This window comes from Balearica regulorum, chromosome 3 (genome assembly GCF_011004875.1).
Source record: "Balearica regulorum gibbericeps isolate bBalReg1 chromosome 3, bBalReg1.pri, whole genome shotgun sequence".
NCBI lineage: Eukaryota > Metazoa > Chordata > Aves > Gruiformes > Gruidae > Balearica > Balearica regulorum.
In genome coordinates this window covers 65,360,251-65,383,677 of record NC_046186.1, presented here as the reverse complement: position 1 = coordinate 65,383,677, position 23,427 = coordinate 65,360,251, and the positions used below count along the sequence as shown (strand labels likewise).

The following is a 23,427-nucleotide window of genomic DNA, read 5'->3' as shown; positions in this document are numbered from 1 at the left end:
CAGACTCCGATCGCTGCTTCCCACAGAGCACTACTAATGGTCTCACCTATTGATCTAATAGCCTATGAGGAATTTCTGTCACAGTGTAGAAGATCAAACTGTATGCTGATTTCAAATAGTAGACAAATATCTACCAGGGAAGTACTATGAGAACATCAAATTAATTTACGCTTTTAAACACACCATATGGTTTGATTACAAATGATGTGCCAGTTTTTTCCTTCATCTAACACCTAAGTTTTATGAATTTTCATTATTTTTGTGTCTGCATAGTTAATGGTAATTGTGAATCCCAAAATTCTGTGATAAGTCTAACCCTTTTTTTATTTTTCCTTGAGGAAATTTTGTCCAAGCATCTATGACGTATTGGAGAAGATTAGATTTAAAAACATAGTGAAGAAAATTAAGTATAACCATCTTCTTGTTTGGTTCACAGTTATCCTATGTAATTCTGTTACATGTATATAAATAATATTTGCTTCTCAGGACGTTGTGATGTCATATTTTGAAACAAATGTTATTTGTTCTCTGTCACACGAATAGCACAAATGAGTCTCACTTCCCTTACGTTTCCTGAAGGAAGCACAAAAGCTGTCTCGCACACAGACAAGTGTTTTCTTTGTGAACTGTTACAGAAACTTCCCAATGCACTTCCTCTGAATCCAAGTCTTCCTTACATAAGTTTAGACCTGCTTCAACTTCCTTCTGCTATTAGGAATTAGCATATTACTCCATTTTAAAAAGTTCATCTGCATTTTGAATTTAATGGAAGCTTATAAAATAATATTAAAAGACATGAAAGTATGCTTCTGATGCTCTGCAAATTTGGCAGAAACAAGGGGGGAGGGGGCCTGATGATTCCAGAATTTATGTATGTTTTTCTGCTCTAAAAACCATAAATAACTGTAATTACAACGCTAGCAGAAAACAGAAATGGGAAGGGTAGTTTTATTTTTTCTTTAGACAATCAGTTGCATCATAGAGTAAGCAATGTAAATCAGTGTAGGATGACGAACTTCCCAGCTACATAAACAAGGTGTGCGTGTGCATCAGAGGGAAAAGGTACATGTGGGCACAGGTACAGTATTTGGGGTAAGGTACAGAGGAAACAGTAGCCATCTTCCTTGGGAGTACCTTCAGGAGAGGTGGGGTCTTAACATGGAAATCAAAAACAGAACAGCAACTTATTCTCAGTTATTTTAGTCACATAGCTGGAGCCATAAGAGAACAGTTGACAGAAGTCCTGTGGGTGGAGGAAAACTGGAGAAACAGTCTCTAAAACCGAGGCACCTGATCATTAGGTCAATCAGTGGATCAGTTCTGTCTAGTACTAGGGAGGCACGTGAAGCCAAAGACTCCAGCCAGCCAACCTTTCCTCTTCCCTCCTATTGAATTATGTCACTTGCTAGTGGAAGCAAAGGAGAAAAGAGATCTGATGGGAAAATGTAGTGAGAGCCTAACCTCTTGATTTTTTCTTAAAAGGGTGGGTTGTGACCTTTCATACTGTCATCCTTTAGAAGACTTCCTGGACCTCAGCTGGCATTTTCTCAGTGCACCTTTCAGAAGAAAGGCCGAGCACGATGCGCACCGTTTAAAATGGCTGGTGTTGCACTAGAATGTACCTCAGCCATGGAAAACTGTTTATCTGCAGATGCTAGCAAAGTAGGACTGCTAGGAACTGCATAGAGAACAATTAACAATCTCCCTGAAAAACCAGCAGGCCTTTAAGGAATCATTGGGTAAAGCACAGTGGCTAAGATTTTGGATAGGAGTTGAAAGATCCATAATTTTTAGTCAGGCTTTTAAACTGCATTACCTGTGCATACACCCTACATCAGTGTCCATCTCACCAAACTTTAGTTACCCGAAAGTAAGGTGTCTATTTTAGGTTAGTTACTTGACTAACTCTCTGCATGTATACGTAGTTGTGTTTCTATGGTAGAGAAGAGAGTTAAATACCTCACTTTCCAGAAAGCACCACTACAGAGGGAGCTTCAATAAGTAGGTCAGAGATGACAACTAACTTTTCGAGAGCTAAAGACACATGGAACAATTAATAGTTCTCTGGTCACAGCTGCAGGCTAAGAGACATATAAACTAAAGTACCAAGGCTGTATTGTTGACCCCATTCTATCAATTAACCAAAGATTCTCTAAGCAAACACACAAATTGTCCTCAGTATTAACAGGTTCTCACAATAGCAAATAGTCATCAATAAAGACTTGGTATGTCAGTTAATTGGTTTCTACAGATCAGAATGTTTCTATCACAGAGGCCAACAGAAGGTGGAAAGACTGGTATCTCACACCAGAAGAAATGCAGGCGTTTTTTTGTTCACTTACTTTCTAAGGAATATACATCCTTTATTTCATTACTGGGAAATAGAGTTCGTATGTGTTCCCAAGCTAAAAACTGACTGCACAGGCTATTTTTCTCACAGGTCAGATGTGAGGAAACAGAGCCATTTCACTTCCTTCAAAATCTCTATATAAAGAGAAGAGGAAAATGGGACCAGACCTATTGTTCTTACAGTTTCCTGCCTCCTTTTTCACTATGCCTCATTCAAAAAAGCAAGGGTCTGCCGCTTTGACTGCATCATCTCTATTTAGTGTATTTGGAGATATAGATATAGATAAAGATATATATGGCTCTTGTAGTACACAGACAATATCAGAAAAGCCTTTATTGATAAAAAGGTTGTACGTCAAAGGTAGCTGCTGCCTCTGTTTTTCTTTCATATAAAATATAGTAGCTCTTCATTTAAACTGTTCTCTCTCTTCCAAGATAGTAAGATCAAACTATACAAATAAATAACCTGCCCACAAAACCTCAATAAACTATTTTTGGGGTTCTTTTTTCTCAGCTGTTTTTCCTAAGTCTTCAGTCATTTGAATGGCTGCAGTACAATGATCAAACATAAACAAAAGTTTGAGTTGTGAATTACATTTGGCCCTCTCTTGGCTACCCTAGTGTCCCAGTTTTTGGCTGGGATAGAGTTAATTTTCACAAGAAGCTGGGAGGGGACACAGCCGGGACAGCTGACCCAAACTAGCCAAAGGGATAATCCATACCATATGATGTCATATTCAGTATATAAGGGGGGAGCTGGCTGGGGGGCAGGAGTTGCTGCTTGGGTTCCAGGCCGTGACCAAATTGCATTGTGTATCAACCGCTTTGTATATTCTGTTATTAGTACTGTTGTTGTTATTTTCCTCTCCTTTTGCTGTCCCAGTAAACTGTCCTTATCCCAACCCACAAGTTTTACCTTTGTCTTCTACTCTCTCCTCCCCATCCCACCGGGGGGGAAGGAGTGAGCAAGTGGCTGTGTGGTGCTCAGCTGCCAGCTGGGGCCAAACCATGACACCTACTCCCAGGCTTTTTGCCAGGGTTGCAACAATTCCCATTGGAACGAACTGGGAAGTGGCACAAGAAATTTTTGCTCACTCAGTAACAAGCTGTGAGTGGAGATCTGGGAAAGCAAGCATGAGCCCACCGTAGGCTCCCAGCAAGCCCTGCTTTGCTCTCCAGTGCTACTTCTCTCTGTACGAGATCCTCCGCAAAGGAATCGAGTGATGTTACCTGAGGCTTGTCCTCTCTGTCTCTCAGCCATTTGTAAGACACCTATAAAAACAAGCGCTACCCAGACATTTCCCAAAGTGAAGAAACCTACTAGTACATCTCTCTCTGGGTTGGGAGAGGAGGAGAAGGATGAGATAGCTTGCTACTTTTTAGCACCTGTTTGAGCTAGGAGATCTGGGCTGCCACCTTAGCCAGGCAACAGTAGTGCTTGGATTCCTGGGAAGAATCAGCATTGCCTTTTATCACAACTGTTGTTTGATCTATTGGGGAGTACAGAAGAAGTACCAATTTGGGACACAACCTTTCAATCAGAGGGGTGAATCCCTTCCTAATGAAATTATTTTCTCTATACGAGAGCCAAACTGCTCTTAGCCTGAAAGAAAAGGTGCATGGGAAGAGTAATGATGCAAAAAGCTGCTTTTCTTCACTTTTTATATTACCCTTCAGTAAAAGAGAGATACGTGCTTCATGCACTCAGAGTATTCTCTCTGCTCTGTCACAGACACAAATCCTGGCAAAAGACTTTGGTGGGAAGCACACACAAGGGCACACACAAGTTAACACTTACATGAAGAAATACATAGAGAGCAGAAGATGCAATTGTCTCTCTGTATTTATGCAAGTATATTCATTCCATCCTGCCAGTTTCTAATACGCTCATTTTATGGTTAAAGAACTGTAAGATCTTCTAGAAGCAACAGGGAGAAACAAAATACTTGGCAATGATTCCACTTAGATTCAGAAAGCCGTAGCACTACGTAGGCTTAGCCCCAATGCTACCAAATATAGTCCCTCTAAAATGACTGGAACAGAACATGATGTTTCAAAAATAAAGAACTGTAATTTCTTTAGAACATTTGAATGTGTGATAATTAAGTATACTTCTACTCTGCTCAAATAATGGGTTTAGCTCAAAAAACATTTTTTGATTTTACATTACAGGACTGTCATTAGCATTTGCTAACTGAGTCAAGTTTAGCAGGAAGTTATGATGATGGTAAGAGCTTTGCTTCAGCAATTATTTATACACTAACAGGAAAAGTACATCTTTCTTCTCTGACACCTTGAGTCTCTTAATGCAAACAGAAGAAGTTTCAGTTCTGTGTATGTCTAACTCAAAAAATAGGGTTTCTGTGAATAGGAATGGTAGTGCAATGAAAACGCCACCGTATTTCAAAATCCATTTCTGCTCCCAAGCAGGTGAATGTAAATGCAAAGTTATACTCCTCAATGTGATGGAATTATTCCAGCTTTTACAATGATATCTGTAAGCTGGGGACAAGGAGGTGCGGTCAATGACCTAAAGGTAAGTGGGGGTCAGGGCCAGCTGCGAGCTGGCTGCCAGAGGGGCAGCCACAGCCAGAACCAACCTTGTCCTGCGAGAGCTGCCTTCATCCGAGGGTCTGCCCGGGGCCGGGCCAGAGCTGCAGCCCCACCGCATCGCAGCCCTGACGGGCTCCCTGCCACGGGCCGCAAGTTCAGACCTCCAGGCCCTGGCTGGTACCCGGGCTGGGGGTGGCGGGATGGGACTTGGGTCAGCAAAGATGGCCACTGCCTGTCTTGTCATCACACTCGGCTCCCGGCTTCCCTTGCTCATCCCTGACAGTAAGTGTGGATAAAGAGATGTAGTTGGAAATAAATCTTCAAAATAAGTCAAGATGTTCAGAAGAAAAAAAAAGAAAAAGATAAGACAGGGGACAGGAAAAAACCCCATAAAAATTAGAAAGTGTGAAGAAATGAGAGTCTGTAAAACATATTAAAGCAAAGCTGCATATGGAGAGAGACCTTTAATTATTAGACTCCTTCCTACAGCCACCACAGATGGAGCATACAGCATTCTTAATATCCTTTCTACACCTGACTCAAACATCAGAGAAATGTCATAACAGTGATGTTTTTAACAAAAGCAGCAGATTTGAAGCACACTGGGGTGTTTTTGCTCTGGAGGACTTGAAGAAAAAGAAATAAACTAGATTATTGCTATCTTAAACAAATACAAGACACAGAAGGAGTTTTACATTTTATTTATCTTAACATATCAAGAGCAGCCCACATCACCATGGAGAAAAAGGAAGGGATTAAAATCCTTGGGAAACTGATCTTAATGGAAAACAGCTAAAAGAACAGGCTGAGTCAAAATCTGACCAAGAGGCAGAATCACGCTGTGTAATAACAAACTGGTGAATCCAGAACAGAGAAGGTATCAAAGCACAGGCAAAAGGCAAGTTGGAGTTTGAATCCCAAGATTATCAATACTGTAGAGGATTGTATTGCTAGTGTGAGGAAGAAATATGGAGAAAGAAAGGTTAAAGGGGGAAATTCAAATCCTTGAGTAACTGCTTGTAACTGAAAACTGTTAAGGAAAAAAAATAGTAAGATGGAAACTAAAATATAAGTGAAATGGAAAAGGAAAGATACATTTATACATACAGCTAAAAGCAGAGTAGGAAAAGGAAGGAGGGGGCAAGTATGTGTGTAATATGGGAAACAGAGATGTCAAATTTTGCTTTCAGGACTTATTCCCACCTTGTAACCAATTTCTGACATTCAGTAATGTGCCAGAAGTTTCCTGAAGTAGCCATTAACAACCTCCCAGGTGGAGATCATTATTCAATGGAATAATGATCTATTAGGAAAGGATAACATCCTCTTTCATCAGCAAGTTATAGTGCACTTCCACATTCAGGAAGTGAGAGGAAAGAGCAAAAACTATGAGAACAACCAGAACTCCTCAAGAATCCAGGGAGATGGAAGCTAAGTAAATGAAGGTTGTGCAGGAGGTATAAGACTGTTTTCAGACTAGGTGGGGTTTCAGTAATGTAAATTTTAGGGCTGCAAAACAAAGGAAGTTATCGAGGAACTGCAAAGGTAACTCAAATCATTAAGTAAAAGTAATTTGAATATAACTGTATCATACTTCAAGGCAGTTGTTATCAATATATAAATAATTTTATGAAGAATTATGTATGTTAGATAGATAGTGCCAAAAAGTACAAAGAACTATCTTATCCCTCCTGGCTCTACAAAATTATAGAGAAGGTATTTATAAAAGAGGATGTAGACCCTGCCATGAATAATCCGTAAATAAATACGGCAGCAAGACCAGATGGATTTATAGTTAAATGTTGAAAGGCTTTAAAAAGGAGTTTTAATTCTGTAAGAATAGACTTATTTGATAGTATTATGCAAGCAGGAGACATCCTCTCTTTCTGGAAGAAACAAGGATAGTTTTAAACTCTAAAGAGAAGTAGGATTTGACAGCTGCTCAGGCTTTTGAGGTGCTGAGGTAAATGAAAAGTCACTCTCCCTTCATTCTCTAAAAGAATTCCTCTCCAGAACTTATCAAACACATATAGCTGTGCTGGGGTGCAGGTACATGCCCCCCACCTTTTGAGATGCGGAGATGAAGTCTCATGTAGAAATCTGCCAGAATCATAAAGGACTAAAGGTTTCTCCTTTCCAGTATTCTTCCACTTTGATTTTTTTTAATAAAAAAAGTTTTCCTTTAGAGGCTTTCATTTGACCGCTTACTCCTTTCCATCAATTGATGTACTTGGATGAAAGAGAAAAAGAGGCAATTTTTAAAATATGTGCAATTTTTACAAGGACCATGATAGATATATACAAATTAAAAGCTTAAAGGAGAGACCGGGGACAACTGAGCAGGCAAAATGATGAGTGATATGGAAAAGGTATTATTCATCCTCCATTGAGGAAATTTACACAGAGAAATATTATTAAATACTCCACAGATAGCAGATGTCTCCAGCCAGGATCCCATACATATTTCAGTGGTGACACAACACACCAGGGAGGCCGCTGAGAAAGAAGTTATTATTTTCCCTTACGGGATGTGCCTGCACAGAAGCGCAGGAGGGACCAGAATGACATTGTGGTGAGTAACAACATCACTTTAGATCCACCATTTGCTTGCTGAATGTTTTCTGCAAAGGTGCTCTCCTCGTACAGGACAAAACGACACCCTCTCATTGTAACTGTCTGCTACATGGCTCTGTGTGGAAAGGCTTCTTCATACACCATGGAAAATCTCATAGCCTTAAATGGGGGGATGCCCTTTTGATAAAGAAACAATCTCAGCAGGACTGCTAGAACAGAGGGTAGGTTTTTTGAAATATGGGTGCTGTTTTGTAGAAGGTAAAATCAGCACGTTAAAACTGACCATATGACAAAACTGCAAGAATGTAAACATCAAGGATGGAAAGAGGTTGTAAACTGTAATACATAGAAAACACATGCAGAAATTTACAGAAGTATGGGTACAAAGTGGCTATATTTGCATTAAAATGTTGCTTCTCTACAAAGGAAATAAGGATGTTTTTAGAAAAAACAGAAGAGGGACTTCTTTCATGTGTTCTACACGTATTTGTTTCATGTGTTAACACCGCTCTTAAAAATATTATGTCTGGGAATAAAGTACCCTACCTCTAAAAGTATCTTCTTTTTTAAAAAGATCGAGCAGTAACAATAAACCAGCTTTAAAGTCTGAGACAGCAGGGGTTTTTTAAACATCTCCCATTCATTTCTGGCCTTAATCTACTTGTCTTTTCACTAAAGAATCAGGATAGAACAAGTTCCCATAACTCCTGATGAGCTGCAAGTAAAGGAGTATGTTGACAGACATTGTAAAACCTGCTCCACAGCATTATGTATGCAGAAGAATTTAGTAAGAAGGCAATGACAAATAACCTCAGGGCCATTTTCTAAACTTGGGGAACCAGGTGCAAGATGCAAGTTGGACCCAAATACATACTTTATAAGGTTGAGTCATTTGAAGGTGTTTTAATAAAAAAACAAAACAAACAAAAAAACCCCCACAAAACTGAGCATATACTAATTTTAGTGCAAATCAGGTAGTACATGAGACCCATGAACTGTAATAAGAACTCAGAGATTCAGAGGCCCACCAAAAGCAGGTAGAGCCTAGGCATGGCGCTCCCATGACACCTGATGAAGACGAGACCCCACATACGTGTATGCTGTGTTTTTTTAGAAATAAGCCTCAGCATGTGTAACAACTAGTTTTTAGAAACCAGCTTCACAGCTGATAAAAGATACTGAAACCTAAGCAGAGTTTTAACTTGCATTTCCTTTAAATGAATAAAACATTACTTTTTTAGTAGCTATGAACATACATATTGCACTTATCAAGTTGTAAAAAAAAAAATCAGAAAAAATAATGTTTTATTGATGTATAATTTGGCTCTAAGAGTTATTATGGGCAGCAAAATAACCTTGCACTTCCTTCCATTTGGGTCATTAGACTTGGCCTTCCTATGACGATGATGATTTTCTCTGGCTTTGATCTCTTAAAAGGATGACTACTTTGATATCAATGTATGTCATCGAATAGTTGCTTCATAGAAAACAGAATACAGTAAAATTAGGCACCATGTGGAGAACAGCTTAACTCTTAGCTAATTCAGAGCTCTGCATTCTAAGGAGATACATTAAAAAGAGAAAATAAAGGGTACAATACCAAAAAAACCCAAGAAAAGTTCCTCTGCTATGTTTAAATCATAATTCAAGGCAGTTAAATCAAGCTTTTCATGTACTAAAGGCTGAATCTACTACATCAAAAATGTATCACTAACGATACATTTTGGTAGTTTGCCATAAATTTCCTTCTTTGCCTATCTGATTTCTGGAAAACGCTGTGATACAGATCTTTCCAAAACAAAAGAACTAAAAATAGAAAGACGGTTTCATTGTTTGGGTCAGTTGCACTCAAAAGTGCAAATACAAAGAAGTTTTAATATATCTTACAACCATGCAGGAATACCATTTTCCTCAGTTCATCCAGGAGCAAACAGCATATTCCCCAGCCAAACAAAACAAATCCTCATTGAGAATGCACCGAAATTTTTTTTTTTTTTTTTTTTAAATCTCATTAGATGTTAAGTCTGACCTGATAAGAACAGGTAACATTCTGAACAGCAGACCCCTCCTCAGCCTGGAGGTTTGCAAGGGGCCAATCCGGGGGAAGGGAGATCCCATAGCCAAACACAGAAACATTGTACTGGGTCTCTCTGAGGCAAAGATGCTTCTCCCACATGTACATCTTTGGAATTAGAAATTAATTCTCTACATGTCATGTCATTCTTATTCTTTCTGCTCAGTCTTTGAACTAGCACAAAGCAAGAAGTTTATGGCATGCGAGTTGGAAATGAGACTCAAGAACCTGTTTTCCAAAATAGCTACCTAAATGGCTTCAGAGTAGTGCTATACAGAGTGAAAAGCCCAGCATATTCCCCCAAAGCATTCAGCTCTCCAGTAAGCAATGACCTGACATTTTTGCATGACACATCATGGTTTTAGTGAAACATATAGTTATTAAACTTACTTCAGAATTGTTTGGCATTTGGACATGTGGGAACATTCCGTTCTAGGGAACCCCCTCCCTGTATTAATCTGTGTGTCTTGCACTTGTTGCAGCCAGGTGATCCCCATTAATGTCAAAAGACTGCTCCCACTGCAAAGCTGCAAATAAAATAGCAACTAAATTAAAATAATATTTTCAGATTACTTTTAGATGTAAAACTCAAAATTATGTTGACAATAAAAGTATTTTGGGGTCCTTACACTAACTTATGAAGAACTTTATGGCTACAGATACATACACATATTAATCTTTCAAACTCCAGTAACCAAACTAGCATACAGTCACTGAACATGTAAGGAACAAAGGCACTTGAACCCAATCATCTGCTAATAAGTGATTTAAAAACCTCTTCTACAAATGGCTCTGTCTAACTAATAGAATTGCAGTATGCAATTTAGCTGTGGAGAAAAGGTTACATTCGTTTTACTTACAGAAATACTGATGTGACAGTAGCTCCAATTAATGACCTACAATGCTAAGTTGGTCTTATCTCTGTCTATAAAATCATAATAACTAGATATAATACCAAAAAGCTAATTATTTCTTCAGTATAGTCTATTTTTGAGGAATTTTAACTGAGAAATGTGAAGAATCTGTGTGGTTTTCTCACTGAAATAATTAGGGGTTGCAAAAGCTTGGTAATGGTACATTTCTGGGAAGATATTTTTGTCTGTTATTTTAACTATAAGCTAACGCATCGGTGTTTTTCAGAAACTTCAGTTAGCAGCAAAAGGATATCAATCTCTGTCTTAAGTCCAGAACATAACTATCTTAAGAGGCAGAAAGAATGAGGTGCTTAAGGGAAGTTGAGCTGTCAGCAACAGCAGTTGGGAAAGAGAAGAAATGGAAGAGTTGTGAAGGAAAATGAAGTGGGAAAAGGGAAGGATAAATTAAAAATGAGAGGATGCCTTTAAGTATGAAGTACTGGACTGCCACCCCACTGTGATTTAAATCAGATCAAAATCAGTCAAAAGGGTCTAGCAGGAGATCACGGCATTCTGCGTAGGTTGATTTACTCCGTCAGGGATGTTAGACTCCCTCCAGAAGCCAAAGCAGCTCGGAGGGAACTAACTTTGTTGGTGTACTGCAGCAAGAGCACAGATTTACCCAGAGAAACACACGAAATCCAGGAAAACGGCCAAGAGCTGAGCAGAGCAAGAGCTCTGGCTCAAGAGATAAGCGAGCTCTTGTCTAGTCTTTCTCACAAGTCTGACGTACGGAGTTATTATCCAGGCCGCTGCTTCTTGTGTGTTACGTGGTGGCGCCGCGTAAGGTGTCGGCGGTGGAGAGAGACAGCACGCTGAGGAAAGTAACCACGCAGCAATGGATAATGCTTCACCGTTACCAGGAACACCCGTACCGGTGACGGCCCCCCGAGCCCCTTGGGCGGCAGGTTCGGGGAGCTGCCGGGCCTGCCGCAGCCGCTGCCTGAGGCGGGGGGGGGATTGCCCCCGCCTGCTTTCCACGCTGGGCCGCAAGAGGTGGACGGAGCGTTGTGGAGCTCGCAAGCACGGCAGGCGACCCGCAGAGCCTCGCGGGACTGGGATGGCTGCGTGGGCAGCGCTGCCCCGCGTGATCTACTGGGGAGCTTCTTCGGGGGCCTGAGCAGCCGGCGGCGGTGGCAGCCAGGCCAGCGAGCGACCCGCCAGCGCCGCTGTCTCCAGGAAAGCGGGGTCTCCTCGGCGGGGGGAAGCGTGTGCCTGCGGGGCCCGGCAGCCCCAAGGAGAGCTCAAGTGTCCCCTGAGGACAGCTCCGACCGCGGAGCCGCTGCAGCCCGTCCCGTCCTGCCTCCCCTCCCCGCAACGCCGGGCCCGCGTGGGGCTGGGCCGCCGTACCGCCACACCCACAGGGGGCGCCGCCGCGCACGGTCGCACCGCACATCCAGGCTTGCTACCCCCTCCCTCCCGGAGGGGCCGCCGATGGCGTCGGCATGACGAAGCGGGGAGGGGGCGGGCCCGCAGGCGGTGGGGAACGCTGTTGGCCCTTTTCCCCGCTAACCCCGCCCCGCCCCGGGCCTGGTGTTTCCGCCGCCGTTCGCGCGGAGGGGGGTGGTTCCCCGCGGTGCGGAGTGGGGGGGGGAGTGGCGCGCGGCGCCAGGTGCTCTTCCTCCGCCTCCCTCTGCGGGGCGCGCGCTCGCCGGGCGGTCGGCGCAGGCGCGGGGAAAGGCGCGCAGGCGCGCCGCCGCGTGGGCGGGAGGGCGGCCGGTGGGAGGGGGGAAGGTGTGAGCAGCCGCGCGCGCGCGGCGGTTGGCTAGAGCGCGCGGCGCCGGCGGCGTCCTCCTCCTCCCGCCCCCTTCCCTCCTCCCCCCCCCCCCCCCCCCCCCCGCGACGGGCCGGGCGGCGCGAGGCAGCCCCGCGCGCTCTCCGCTGCCTCACCCTCCACCCCTCCTCCCCCTCCTCCCCGGCCGGCCAGGCCGCCGCCGTTGGATGCGGGGCGGCGGCAGCAGCGGTGCGGAGCCGGGGTGTAAGATGGAGGGCCTGACGCTGAGCGAGGCGGAGCAGCGTTACTACTGCGACCTCTTCTCCTACTGCGACACCGAGAGCACGAAGAAGGTGGCGTCCAACGGGCGGGTCCTGGAGCTCTTCCGCGCCGCGCAGCTGCCCAACGACGTGGTCATGCAGGTAGCCCTTGCGGGCCCCCGGCGGGCGGCGGGCCCGGGCGCCGCCCCGCTGTTACTGCCCGCGGGGAGACGGCCCCGTCCGGTGCTGCCGCCCCTCCCCTCCGCCGCGCTCGGCTCGGCCCTCGCCCCCTCGCCCGCCCGGCAGCCCTTTGGCGGGGGTCGTCCCGCGGGCGGTGGCTGGCCAGGGCGGGGAGGCCGGAGCGGGACCCGCCAGAAGACTCGGGAGCTATTGTCCGGCCCAGGAGCCCGTCCACCTGAGCCCGGGCAGGAGGGGAAGGTTGTGCCTCTCCGGCGGAGAGGGAAGGGCGGGGGGCGCAGCGAGGTGGTGCGCTGAGCATGCCTGGAGCAGGCCCCCGCTTAGGTACTCTGGGGCTGACTGGAAGGCTAGGAAGGGGCTGTCGGTAATCTCCGCTGGCGATGTCCAGCAACTGGTAGGAAAGTGTCTTGTTTGCTTCGTGTCGGCAGAGGCCATCCGAAGCATGAGAACCCCAGAGCATTTTGGGGATGTGAGGGAGATTTGTCCTACAGTCCGCTGATGAAGAGCAACACAGAAGGAAATCTGGGTTTGTATTGTTGGGTGCTGCTGATGCTGATCCACATCGCCAAAGCCATGCAGTCTTTTTTTTTGGATGTCAGTTTCCTGGCAGGTATTAACTTACCTGTAGCCATCAAAACATCTCTAACAATGAAAAATGCACTGTTAAGAATGACATGGGCCCATACTTGCAATATGTATGTCCACAGTGTTAGCTCTTACTTCCTTGGCTGGGTTACATCTGAAAGGTGTAGCAGTATTGCTAAGCTACCGACACAGAAAAGGGAAAGTCTGCTCTGATGTGCCTTATGTAATTATTTGGGGAAAGTATTCCCAGTGAACTGCTCTTACAAACAGCTATTGGTGATAATTTGCTGTTTCTGCAGTTCCCTTTGCCATTGTTCAATGCTTTAAAGTTTATCTAGTGTTTTGAGCTGCAATGGATAAAACTGTTGTCAAAAAAGCCGTGCTGCCTTTTATGCAGTTTCATCCTTAGCCTAGTGAGATAAGCAGCCCTTTTAACAAAGCGTTAAAGTTACTGTAGCTGGAAATGCAGTACGCAAATTTCAGCATTGTGCAATTTAGTACCAGATTTTAGGATCACTGTTCATGTGTTTTGGGCTCCTAAGAGCAACTTGGTTAGCTAAAATGAATTTAAGATGCAAAGAAGTAGAAGAGGGCTGACTAAGAAATGATTCGTACTGGTAAAACTAGTAATCTCTCATGACTTGCTAGACTGGCCATAATGGTAAGAGAGTCTGCACACTCAGTTTTGGGAGTGAGGTTTCTCAAGGGCTACCCACTACTGCTTTTTGTGTGTGGCCAACCAGTTTCAGAAAAATCATCCCAGGAAAGTGAATGTTTACGCATTTGTTGTATTTAAAATCTATTTTCCATAAAACTTGTCTGGATCACTGTAAAGATAAAGTAGGCTAGTGCTAGAGATTTTGGTTTATGCAGGTTAGTGCAAGCACTTGAAAGACTTGGAATTTCAAATACAAGTGGCCAGAGACGATATCCTTGTCTGTTGCAGAGGAGGTTGAATATTTTCTTGTAAAGCAGATCACATCTGAAGAAGAGAAACTACTCGGGCATCATTCCGTGGGTTCTAAATAAATTAACTCAAGCAGCAGACCTGGCTTATCACTGTAGTGATCTCAAGGAAAACCTTGCAGTTAAAATGGCAAACAAGATATTAGATTGCATGAGGAATGAGACTGTAGATAATACAAAGAAAGTCAAAATGCCCTTAGCAGTTTGAGTCATTGTGAATATCTTATGCAATCACTGTTGGTCACCTGTAAAGTACCTTGTACTTGTGAGGGAGAGAATCTAGCTGTCTAGCTATTTTATGTTCTCCTTGAGGTATGGCTGTACATCAGGTTAACACAGGTATGAATGCATCAGATGGGGGTTCTTCCAAGGGCAATAGCATTTGCTGCTTTGGAGGCTGTGACTATGTAACTAAAACATCAAGGTGATACAGCTAAGAAATAAGGAAATGCTGTGAAGGAGATAGAATTTTCTTTTGACCACATGGTGCTGTGTTCTTATCTGTTCATTTGAAGCACCTGATGCTTGTGGGGAAAGGAGCTTGATTCAGTTACCCAATTCTTTTATAATCCTGGAATGCAAGTGTAGTACTAGTCATGTGAATGCTAAGTGCCTTTGTAGGTGTGCAAAACATGGGGCAAAATTACCACCCTTCAAACTCACAGGGACCAAGTAGTCCTGAGGAACTACCTCGAAGTTTTTCATCTTCAGTATTACAAGTCTATAGATACCTTTGAGTGATTCAGAATTGATTCCATTGGAAATGAAAATGTGTGACAGTTGCATTTTTAGACCTGTAACTTGTTTTGCTTGCAAATCTGTTGTTTAAAGGCTGGATACACACGCAACCTTTCCTGCAAAGAGTTATGTTTATGTGAGATTTCTGTCTTGCAACAGGAAAAGTTAATACATGTGGCTAATTTGTTCCTAATCATCCTCATTTCTAAGGAACACTATCAGCTGCCTATTAAATGGGAATAAAAGAACATATAGAAGACTGAAACAGTTACAGTATACAAATCATATGCTCACAAAGCAACAAAGCCCTGGAAAAGAGAAGCTGTATGTCCACTTAGTACAAGTCCACAAAAGGACAGCCTTATTACCAGAACAAAAGTACCACAAACTGTGTTACAACCTTAACTGCACGTGTGAGAAACCCAGCCTCTATTAACCCATATTTCTGCCTTTTTGTGCACATCCTTGAAATTACCATTAAGTAGAAGATTTGCATAAAACAGTGAATAAAAGTAGGTGTGTTGGGATAACAAGCACAGCTACTTCACAAGGGTTACATGAGTCTTTAAATGGCTCTCAGGGTGTGGTTTCACATTGCAGCTAAATCAATCTAATAGTGAGTTGCCACTGAAGGAGGTGGTTCAGTGTTCCCCCAGCCATGTGCTCCTGCTTCTCCTTGCAGAGATGCCAGTGCCTGTCTGATGCTGTTGTATGCTGGCATCAGGGGCTATGCAGGCAGAAAATTAATCACAATTTTTTGTTCATTTTAACTCTGTACCAGCTAACAGTAGGATTGAATGAATATCAGTGCTGGCACAAGGAATGAGGCAGGAAAACCATTTGCTGATGGAAGGGAAGAGGAGAACTTTCCTCTTTCTAGAGTGATTGGGTATTTTAGTTGTGACCTAGTATGGGTTTCATGGTAGCTTAAACCACTGGAAGCTGGAGCTGCCTTATGCTGTCACCGATGTTCATGTGGACAGACAGTGAGCTGATTCAGGAAGCTCGTTCAGCCAAAAGTTAGGGGGTTTTGTCAAGTTACTTTTCACTTGACTCAGCTGCCTGAGGTCACGGCTTGTTTGCATGTGCATTGGTGTTTGTGTTAGCAAGTAGTATGACACAACACAAGTGATGCTGAGAAGCTGCCATCCACCCTGTATATGTATTTCAGAAGCTTTCCTTTGTATCAAAGTTCTGGCCTGGTCCTGTAGACTGAATGCTAGCTGAGATTCATTAGGTGCACTCCTGGAATGTGTCTTCTAGGTTAGCTTCATACAAAAGAAATCTAGTTGCCTCTTGTGCAGTGGTTGCACAATATGAACCAGAGCAGTGAGGGTGATCAGGAAATTGGTTTCAAAAGCACATTTCACGTCTGACCTAAAACACTAACGTAGGTAGGCTATTCAAGTCAATTCTTGGTGCCTCTGTACTGGTGGCGAGATTGCTTGTAAAAACTAGTCAGCCAAAAAATGTATTGCAAAGTTCATTACTTGTGCATGGGATTAATACAAGAGCTGTCCTGTTTGTTCAATTTGTAAAATTCTTATTTAGGTGATTTAATCACAGAACGTTTTATGAACTTGCACTCTTTTCTTTGATTATGAATTACAGAAACTTCACAAGACGAAGCAAATCAGTTATATGTCTGATACTTGTCTGAAATTAATGAGTCAAGGCATCTTGCTGTAAAATACAACAGTACCGTAAAACAACAAATACGTGAGCATTTGCATGTATGTTCTCTAAAACAAGTGAATCGTCATCTTCAGTGTTGGCATTCTGCAGTTGCCTGACTTCTAATTCAGTGTGAGAAAGTCTTTGAAATAATGTATGAATTGTACAATTATGCCCAGTTTCTTCAAATACACTACGCTTGCATTAACCTGTTAAAAACCTAGTGTAAAGCCTATTTTTGGCTCGTTAGCCAGTTTCGAGGTGTTGGTTTGGGTTTTTTAATTTCTAAGGAATCTTTACAAACAGATTAGTTTTGATTGTTCTTGTGTCGTCGATTGTCTCTGTCAGAGTTTGCTGCCGTCACATCAAAAGTTGCAAGAAAGTGCATACCTGTGTTGTGGCTGATTCATTGTAAAGTCCAGACTTTTAGCATAAAGCCTCATTCATGAGCTACGATTTGTGCACTGTGCAGAAAAACAGCTAAGGTGCAGGCATATGCTGTCTTCTGTTGTTATTGGGGTGATAGCTTGTGACAAACATAGAGAACGGAGAACTGGAATGGTAGTTTCCTCAGATGCCAGAGCTCATCTGTGGCGTGCGGTGCAATTATAATTGGAATTATAATTCATAGGCAGAACATGGCAAAATGAAGTTGCAGGTTCTTGATTTAAAATGTTGGCCTCTTTGCTGGAAAATGGATGTAGAGAGAAAGGGATCTAAGAAAATAAAAACTTATTCACAGTGATGTTATTGTTACAGTTAGTATTTCAGTGAATTTTCCTACACAAAGACTACCTATTTATCAAATCAGTAGAAGTTACTAAATGCCAACTGTAAATGGAAGCTGAGCCAAGGCATGCTTAGGATTACCTGTGTGGTGGAGACATGCAGAAGACTCAACCTTGTTGTGGTTAATTTGCTGAATTTATTATCTTTTCAGAACTGGTGGGGTAAGAACTTAGAATTCCTTATACACTGCAAATCCCACGGCTTCCTTTTAGTGACTTGGATTTGGAGTATGTTTAAAAATACATAGCACTTTCAGATCTTTCAAAAAAGTACAATGTGTAAAAAGCTTTCTTATCCTAATACTGACCTTTACCTAGTCTGCAAACAAACCCAGATTTCAAAAAGAAATCACTTAACTGAATCCAACCCATACATCTTGGGTTTATATTTTTTATTTTAATGTTTACAACTTTTCTACATGACATTTTTAAATAAAATTAGTTTAGATTTTTTTTCTGAGGCAATATTCACAACAGGTCATTATATTAAGGCATTCTTCCAGTGTAGAAATGTGCAACTATAGTATTTTTCTTACTCGTTCTTAACATTTGTTAGCCTGAGCACAATAAAATTGATAAGTTTGTAGCCTTTTAGGATTATAATAATATGTAATTTATATATAACATTTATCTATAATATATATTTAAAGGATGTTTATACATACATTATGCTGTATCTCAGTTTGCGTTTAGGAAGTAAGAATTGTTAGAAATCTGTTGTAAATACAAACAGTGCCTGGATCTGCAGTTAAGAATATTTAGTTTGTGAATTACGTATTTATTTTTCCCCCTCAAATGTTATGGTAATTGAGTCTTTTTCTTTCCTCTCAGCTAAGCAGTAGGTTAGTTTTGTTTCTCTGTAATGATGCGATATATAAGCAGTCTACTCTGTGTTAGTGCCAGAAATGGCTCTTAGTCTGCTTTGTATCCCGTGAATTGTGCTTTGAGTTTTCTGCAGAATTCTGGTAAAAATGTTTACTTTAATGATGTTACCTTCACGGAGACTATAGTGGGCTGCAAATTGTTTTCTCTTCAGAGTTAATTAGTTTGAGTAGTCTCATATCTCAGCAGTGTTTAGTCAGAGAATAATCATGGGTTTTGAAATGAAAGGCAGGAAGTTAATGGCAAAACTTTAGGAGTGTAGATTAGGTCTGTTAGATTTACATTTGTTTTCAGCTAATTTCTCAGTGTGATTGACTGGCATTCATACTGTATAGGCACTTACATAGTAAATATTCCTTCTTAATTCCATATGCCAGCACAACACTCAGCTAATTTCAAGTATCACAGCTCAGCTTTGTTTGAAAACAGTTTATTTTTTTTTCTTTTTAAATGTGCTGTCAAATGACAGCAGGGATGATTAATATCCATTCTGACATGAGTGGATAGAATTTTAAAATTATTCAGAAATATCAGGGCCTTTGGTAAATGCAGCTGTCTTCAAATCAAGTTAGATATACAAAATTACATATTGTAAACATGATCTTTTTCCTTTAAAGATGATTCTTTTGTATTAAAAGTTGTAAGCACTTCACCCACTCTTGGTGAAAAATTGCAAACATGCCTTCATCTTAGTCTAATCTTCAATAAATATTACTGCAGATACTGTGAAATTATAGGACTTTGCTGGCAGTCTCTATGACTTTTCAATTCTGTTTCCTAGCTTTCAAAATATTAGTCCTTACAGACAGGTTTTGCACCTATTAGGTCATAAGTATTTGCCGTTTAGATTAGTCCTTCCTGTAGAATTCCTTGGAGTTCTGCTCTTTGCTTAAATGAGTTTCAAGTCAGAAGTGAGTGTGGAAGCAATATGTTGACTATCAGATTTTTCTTGCTGGAGTTCCAGTAACAATTAGTGTAAGAATGTATTTGACACTTGTTCTTTTTCCTTTACTGTTTCTTTAGAGCATAGGGATATTACTAAGCCAGCAGTGTCATTCTTTCTAAGCTAACATACTGAGTTGGTGATCATGTTTGTGACTTGCTTGTTTTTCCAACTGGGGTTGGTGTCTAAGGAGTTAAATTATCCCCTGCACTTGTTATACAAAAAATACATTATAACTTAGGCATGCCTGTCTGTGTGCAGGAACTATGTTTTCATAGGTTAAAGGACTTGGAAAAGATGACAATCTGACCTGAATTTCTGGAATGATTGACTTCTGACATCTAAAATGCTCCTGCAGTATGCTAACAGCAATTAGTAGACTCAGTTTCAAATAACGTTTCTCAACTTCAGTAATCCCAGAACAGGGTGACCAGGACTGAGCTGTGTAAAGTTTAGCATTAGGTGCTAACTTCTTCCTGCTTCAGACTATTAGTTGTGAAATTTGTAGAAATGTCCGTTCTTATTGCAATAGTGTGTACGACTTGTTTTATTCTGAATTAAAATGTCTTAAATTTAAAACCTAGCATTAGCAGCTGTATTCTGAGTCTCAAACGTAGCTCTATAAACATGCAGGTTTTAGAATTTTAACTGCGGTTTGTTTAAACTTCGAGAGGCACATAGACACGTTGTTAACACTTGTAAAGGCTGTATTGGGAGGAGAGCAGTGCAAAGCTAAGTACTAATTAACACTGATCAGATTGATGCTCAAGGGAAAACAGATTGAGATGAGAAAGCAGTGTAAAGTAACGGGCACAGTAGCTTCAGGTAAACTTCTATGGAAGTGCTCAGGTATAAGACCAGATCTGAGCAGTCGTTTGGCCAGGCCACAGCACGACCACTAATTCTGGGATCAAGAGAATGCCTTCGTCTTCATTTTACATTAGCAAAAAGCCAGAAGCTTGTGCTGATTCTTTGAGGCTTTTCTGTCTTACGTTTGTTCTGGCATAGTGATGAAAGGTGATATGTGGAGAAAATACTAAAATCAAAAAGTGAGAAAATAATTTTAGCAAGGAATATCAATCATGGAATGCTTCAATTATAAAGGACATCTGAAAGGAATCTAAATGTCTATATAAATGCTGCTCTCTTAAGCATTTAGCACTTCAGCACTTTTTGCAGGAAAAATATTCAACTTAATGCTGCATGGCAGGAACATCCACAATTAGAACATCCATGTGACCTTCCTTGCACTATTTGTTAGTGGAGTAATAATTTGAAATACTAAATATATCATTGCTGTAAAATATCTCTGCCTGCTTTCTCGGTGCTTATATAGATCCTTTGGCTGCTACCACTTGTTCCAGAAAACACAATCACCTGAGTGTTGTAGAATGATCCTAGAGTCTCCAATCATCACAGACTGGGCTCAGGCATTGAGAGTTCTTGCTAAAGTGTGTTTCTTTATCTCCCATTGCTTGAATTCTTCATGGCACCACCAGGAGAAAGGAGACACCCTTGTTTTGAAGACAATTCTTAGCAGCCCAATATGTGAATTTATCTTTTCCCTTCTAAGGAGGCTTTATTTGGGCAAGGCAAAGAAGTTGGAGTTGCAAGTGTTCTTGATGTGACGTTCTGTTCAGTTGCCTCATTTCAACCTTCTCTGCTTCTCTTAAATGCAAAGCACACAACTTTCTTGAGGCTGCAGCTTTATAAGAAGTTCAGAGTCAAATGAACAAACTACTGCTACCAGCCACATGTTCCCATGTGTCTTGTAGCTGCTGAGGTTTTCGTTGGTTGTACAGTAGACAGATTCAGTTTGATAAAAGAGCAGATAACTATAACACAGTAACTTTTTGCTGGCTTACTGAGTGGAGTAATCATACGGTGTGATCACATAGATGAGCAACAGTGCTCAGGAATGGGGAACTGCAGCCAAGGGCAGAGGAAGGAGGAGCTATTTAGGTTAAGTAGTAATGTAAAATTGCATAGGAAGAGGAGACAGGTATATCTCCTTTTAAAATAAGCTCTCTTTACGCATCAAGAATTAAAAATGGTTCTTGTAGGTCCCCAGGCTGTCTTTTGCTGCTTCAGATTTTATTTCCAGTTCTTCTTGCTGCTTTATTACCATTACTGCTCATAAGGTACCTTTCTTATGAGCACCTGCTCTGCCAGAAGAACAGCAGTAGAGAGAATCTTAATGTAAGCAAAGAGTGACTTTGCCTTGAGGTCTTCCAGCTATGACTTGGGATGATAGTAGCTGCTTTCCAAGTGAGTGTTCATCTGGCTCTCTGGATTTTCCTTGTTTGGTGCTATTGAACATGTCGGAAGGGAATGTGCCTATTTATTCTGTCCTTTTTGAGAGTATTTGGCAATAATTTGTTTGAAAGTTATAGTTGAGTAGGAGAGTCTGTGGCTCTAGAACTTTGGAGAAATGGCCCTTCTAAATCAGTATCTTGAACTTTTTTGTAGTTTTATGTAGCGTGCATCTGCCTCATCTTTGTGGATTGATTGATGGTGGTTACCAGGTACTACCAAATCAAGAAGGGGAAACACTGACCTCTGGAGAGCTGTGTTGCTCTGCAGGTAAGGTTCATATATATATGGCTTGTATCAGCTTTTGCAAGAGCTGTTAGCAAGACCACAAACTTTGATCGCAAATGGAAAAATCAAAGCTACTGCATTAGGAAGTGTCTTTGATAAGTGAGGCTAATCCACCATGAACATACATGCTACCAGGAACAATAGGAGATGCCGCAAATCACTCTTTGGAATGGGTTGAAGTCAGGAATGACAAATACAACTGGTTCAAAAAGTACTACAGTAGGTGGAAATTCTGTGGGTCGGTTTTTGTGTGTGTGGTGTTCAACATATTGGCTTGTTAAGATATGTATTTATTATGTACATCTGTTATAAAGCAGAGTTTTTAAATTTTCGGTGCTATTTTGTCTGCGGCTTTTCTATTAACAGAGTGAAAGCATGACTCCAAATCTGCTAACCCTTTCTCGGGGAGTAGACACTCTTGTACAACAGCTCCCAAAGTACAAGGGCAGAATCATTCCTCTAAGGCTTATAATACTGGGTCATTTCTTGACCAGTTAATTAACCTCTTTATTTATGATGTGATTAATTCTGAAATTTCATTTGATGAAACATATGTATGTTTGAACCTGAAATGACCTGTGGAATGGGAAAGTTTAGTTGTAAGTATCTACAGAGAATTAATTGTCAGAGCTGATGAGTACTTTTTTCTTCCTGTTGGTATTTTTGCTGTCTGCTTCCACTGTGGATATGCACAGTGTGAAAATCAAGGACGGAGAAGTATTAGGAGAGGCTCAGACAGTAGGAGACTCTAAATAGTTCATTGCCAGAGAACATGTGTTGTCTTGGAAGTCCTCCAATACTATTGGGTTTATTTCTTTAAAGGCCTGTGTTCTGAATCCAGGTTTGTGGCATTGACTGAGATCCATCTTCATGAACAGTCAGTAAGACTTAAAAGGAAGACCTTACTATTTGTTATGCAACAAAGTGCAACAATGTCCCAAATATACCCTGTGCCTGGGAATTCTTAGTATCAACTAATTCAGTATATTTATTACTATGCTGCTTAAGTACCTATTAGGATAAATATATGTATTAGAGGTGGTAATATACTTGCTGTTCAGCACATGAACATTGCCTACTTCACACTTATTGAATTAAATACAGCAGTTCTTGATGTCCTTCATAAATACATTTTGTAAATGATCTTCGGATAGATTTGAGACTGTTGAAATATTTGTCATATACTGCTAATAGTGCTGAAACATAGAATTCAGAGCAATACTTGAACTGGGTTTTAGTGGCATTTTTTTTGTCCTGTCCAATTTTTTTTCTTGAGTACCACCATGTGCCAAGGTTTGTGGAGCTTTGCGGAGAACTAGGTCAGAGACTTGACTTGGTTAAAAATAACTCATCAAAAGAAGGATCTTTGTCAGTTCTCTGTCTTCTTCCTGCAACGCAGTGCTGTCAACAACTGTTGCAGCTGAGAAGCTACCTGTCAAGTGAGATTTTTCTGAAGAAATGTTAAAAATTCTTGACAAATAACTAATCAGTATTGCTTTGTCCAGTTGATGATAGGTAAGAGAGTGTAGTTAGAAAACTGTGTTGTGGTTTAGCCCCAGCTGGCAGCTGAGCACCACGTGGCCTCTCGCTCACTCCGTCCCCAGTGGGATGGAG

The 23,427-nt window shown here is 41.5% G+C and overlaps 1 protein-coding gene across 10 annotated transcripts in view; it reads left to right on the top strand.

The window, feature by feature from the left end:
* Positions 1–12,159: 12,159 nt before the first annotated feature.
* The window catches only part of REPS1 (RALBP1 associated Eps domain containing 1), a 66,858-nt gene continuing 55,590 nt past the window's right edge, over positions 12,160–23,427 (top strand). For 8 of the 10 annotated variants that reach the window (XM_075748250.1, XM_075748245.1, XM_075748249.1 and 5 more), the window contains exon 1: positions 12,288–12,600. In XM_075748250.1, the coding sequence (XP_075604365.1) occupies positions 12,406–12,600 (195 nt within the window). In that variant the 5' untranslated portion in view covers positions 12,288–12,405. Of the gene's footprint in view, positions 12,601–21,681; positions 21,796–23,427 lie in introns of all 10 variants that reach the window. The other 2 variants (XM_075748252.1, XM_075748247.1) reach the window with 2 other exon arrangements.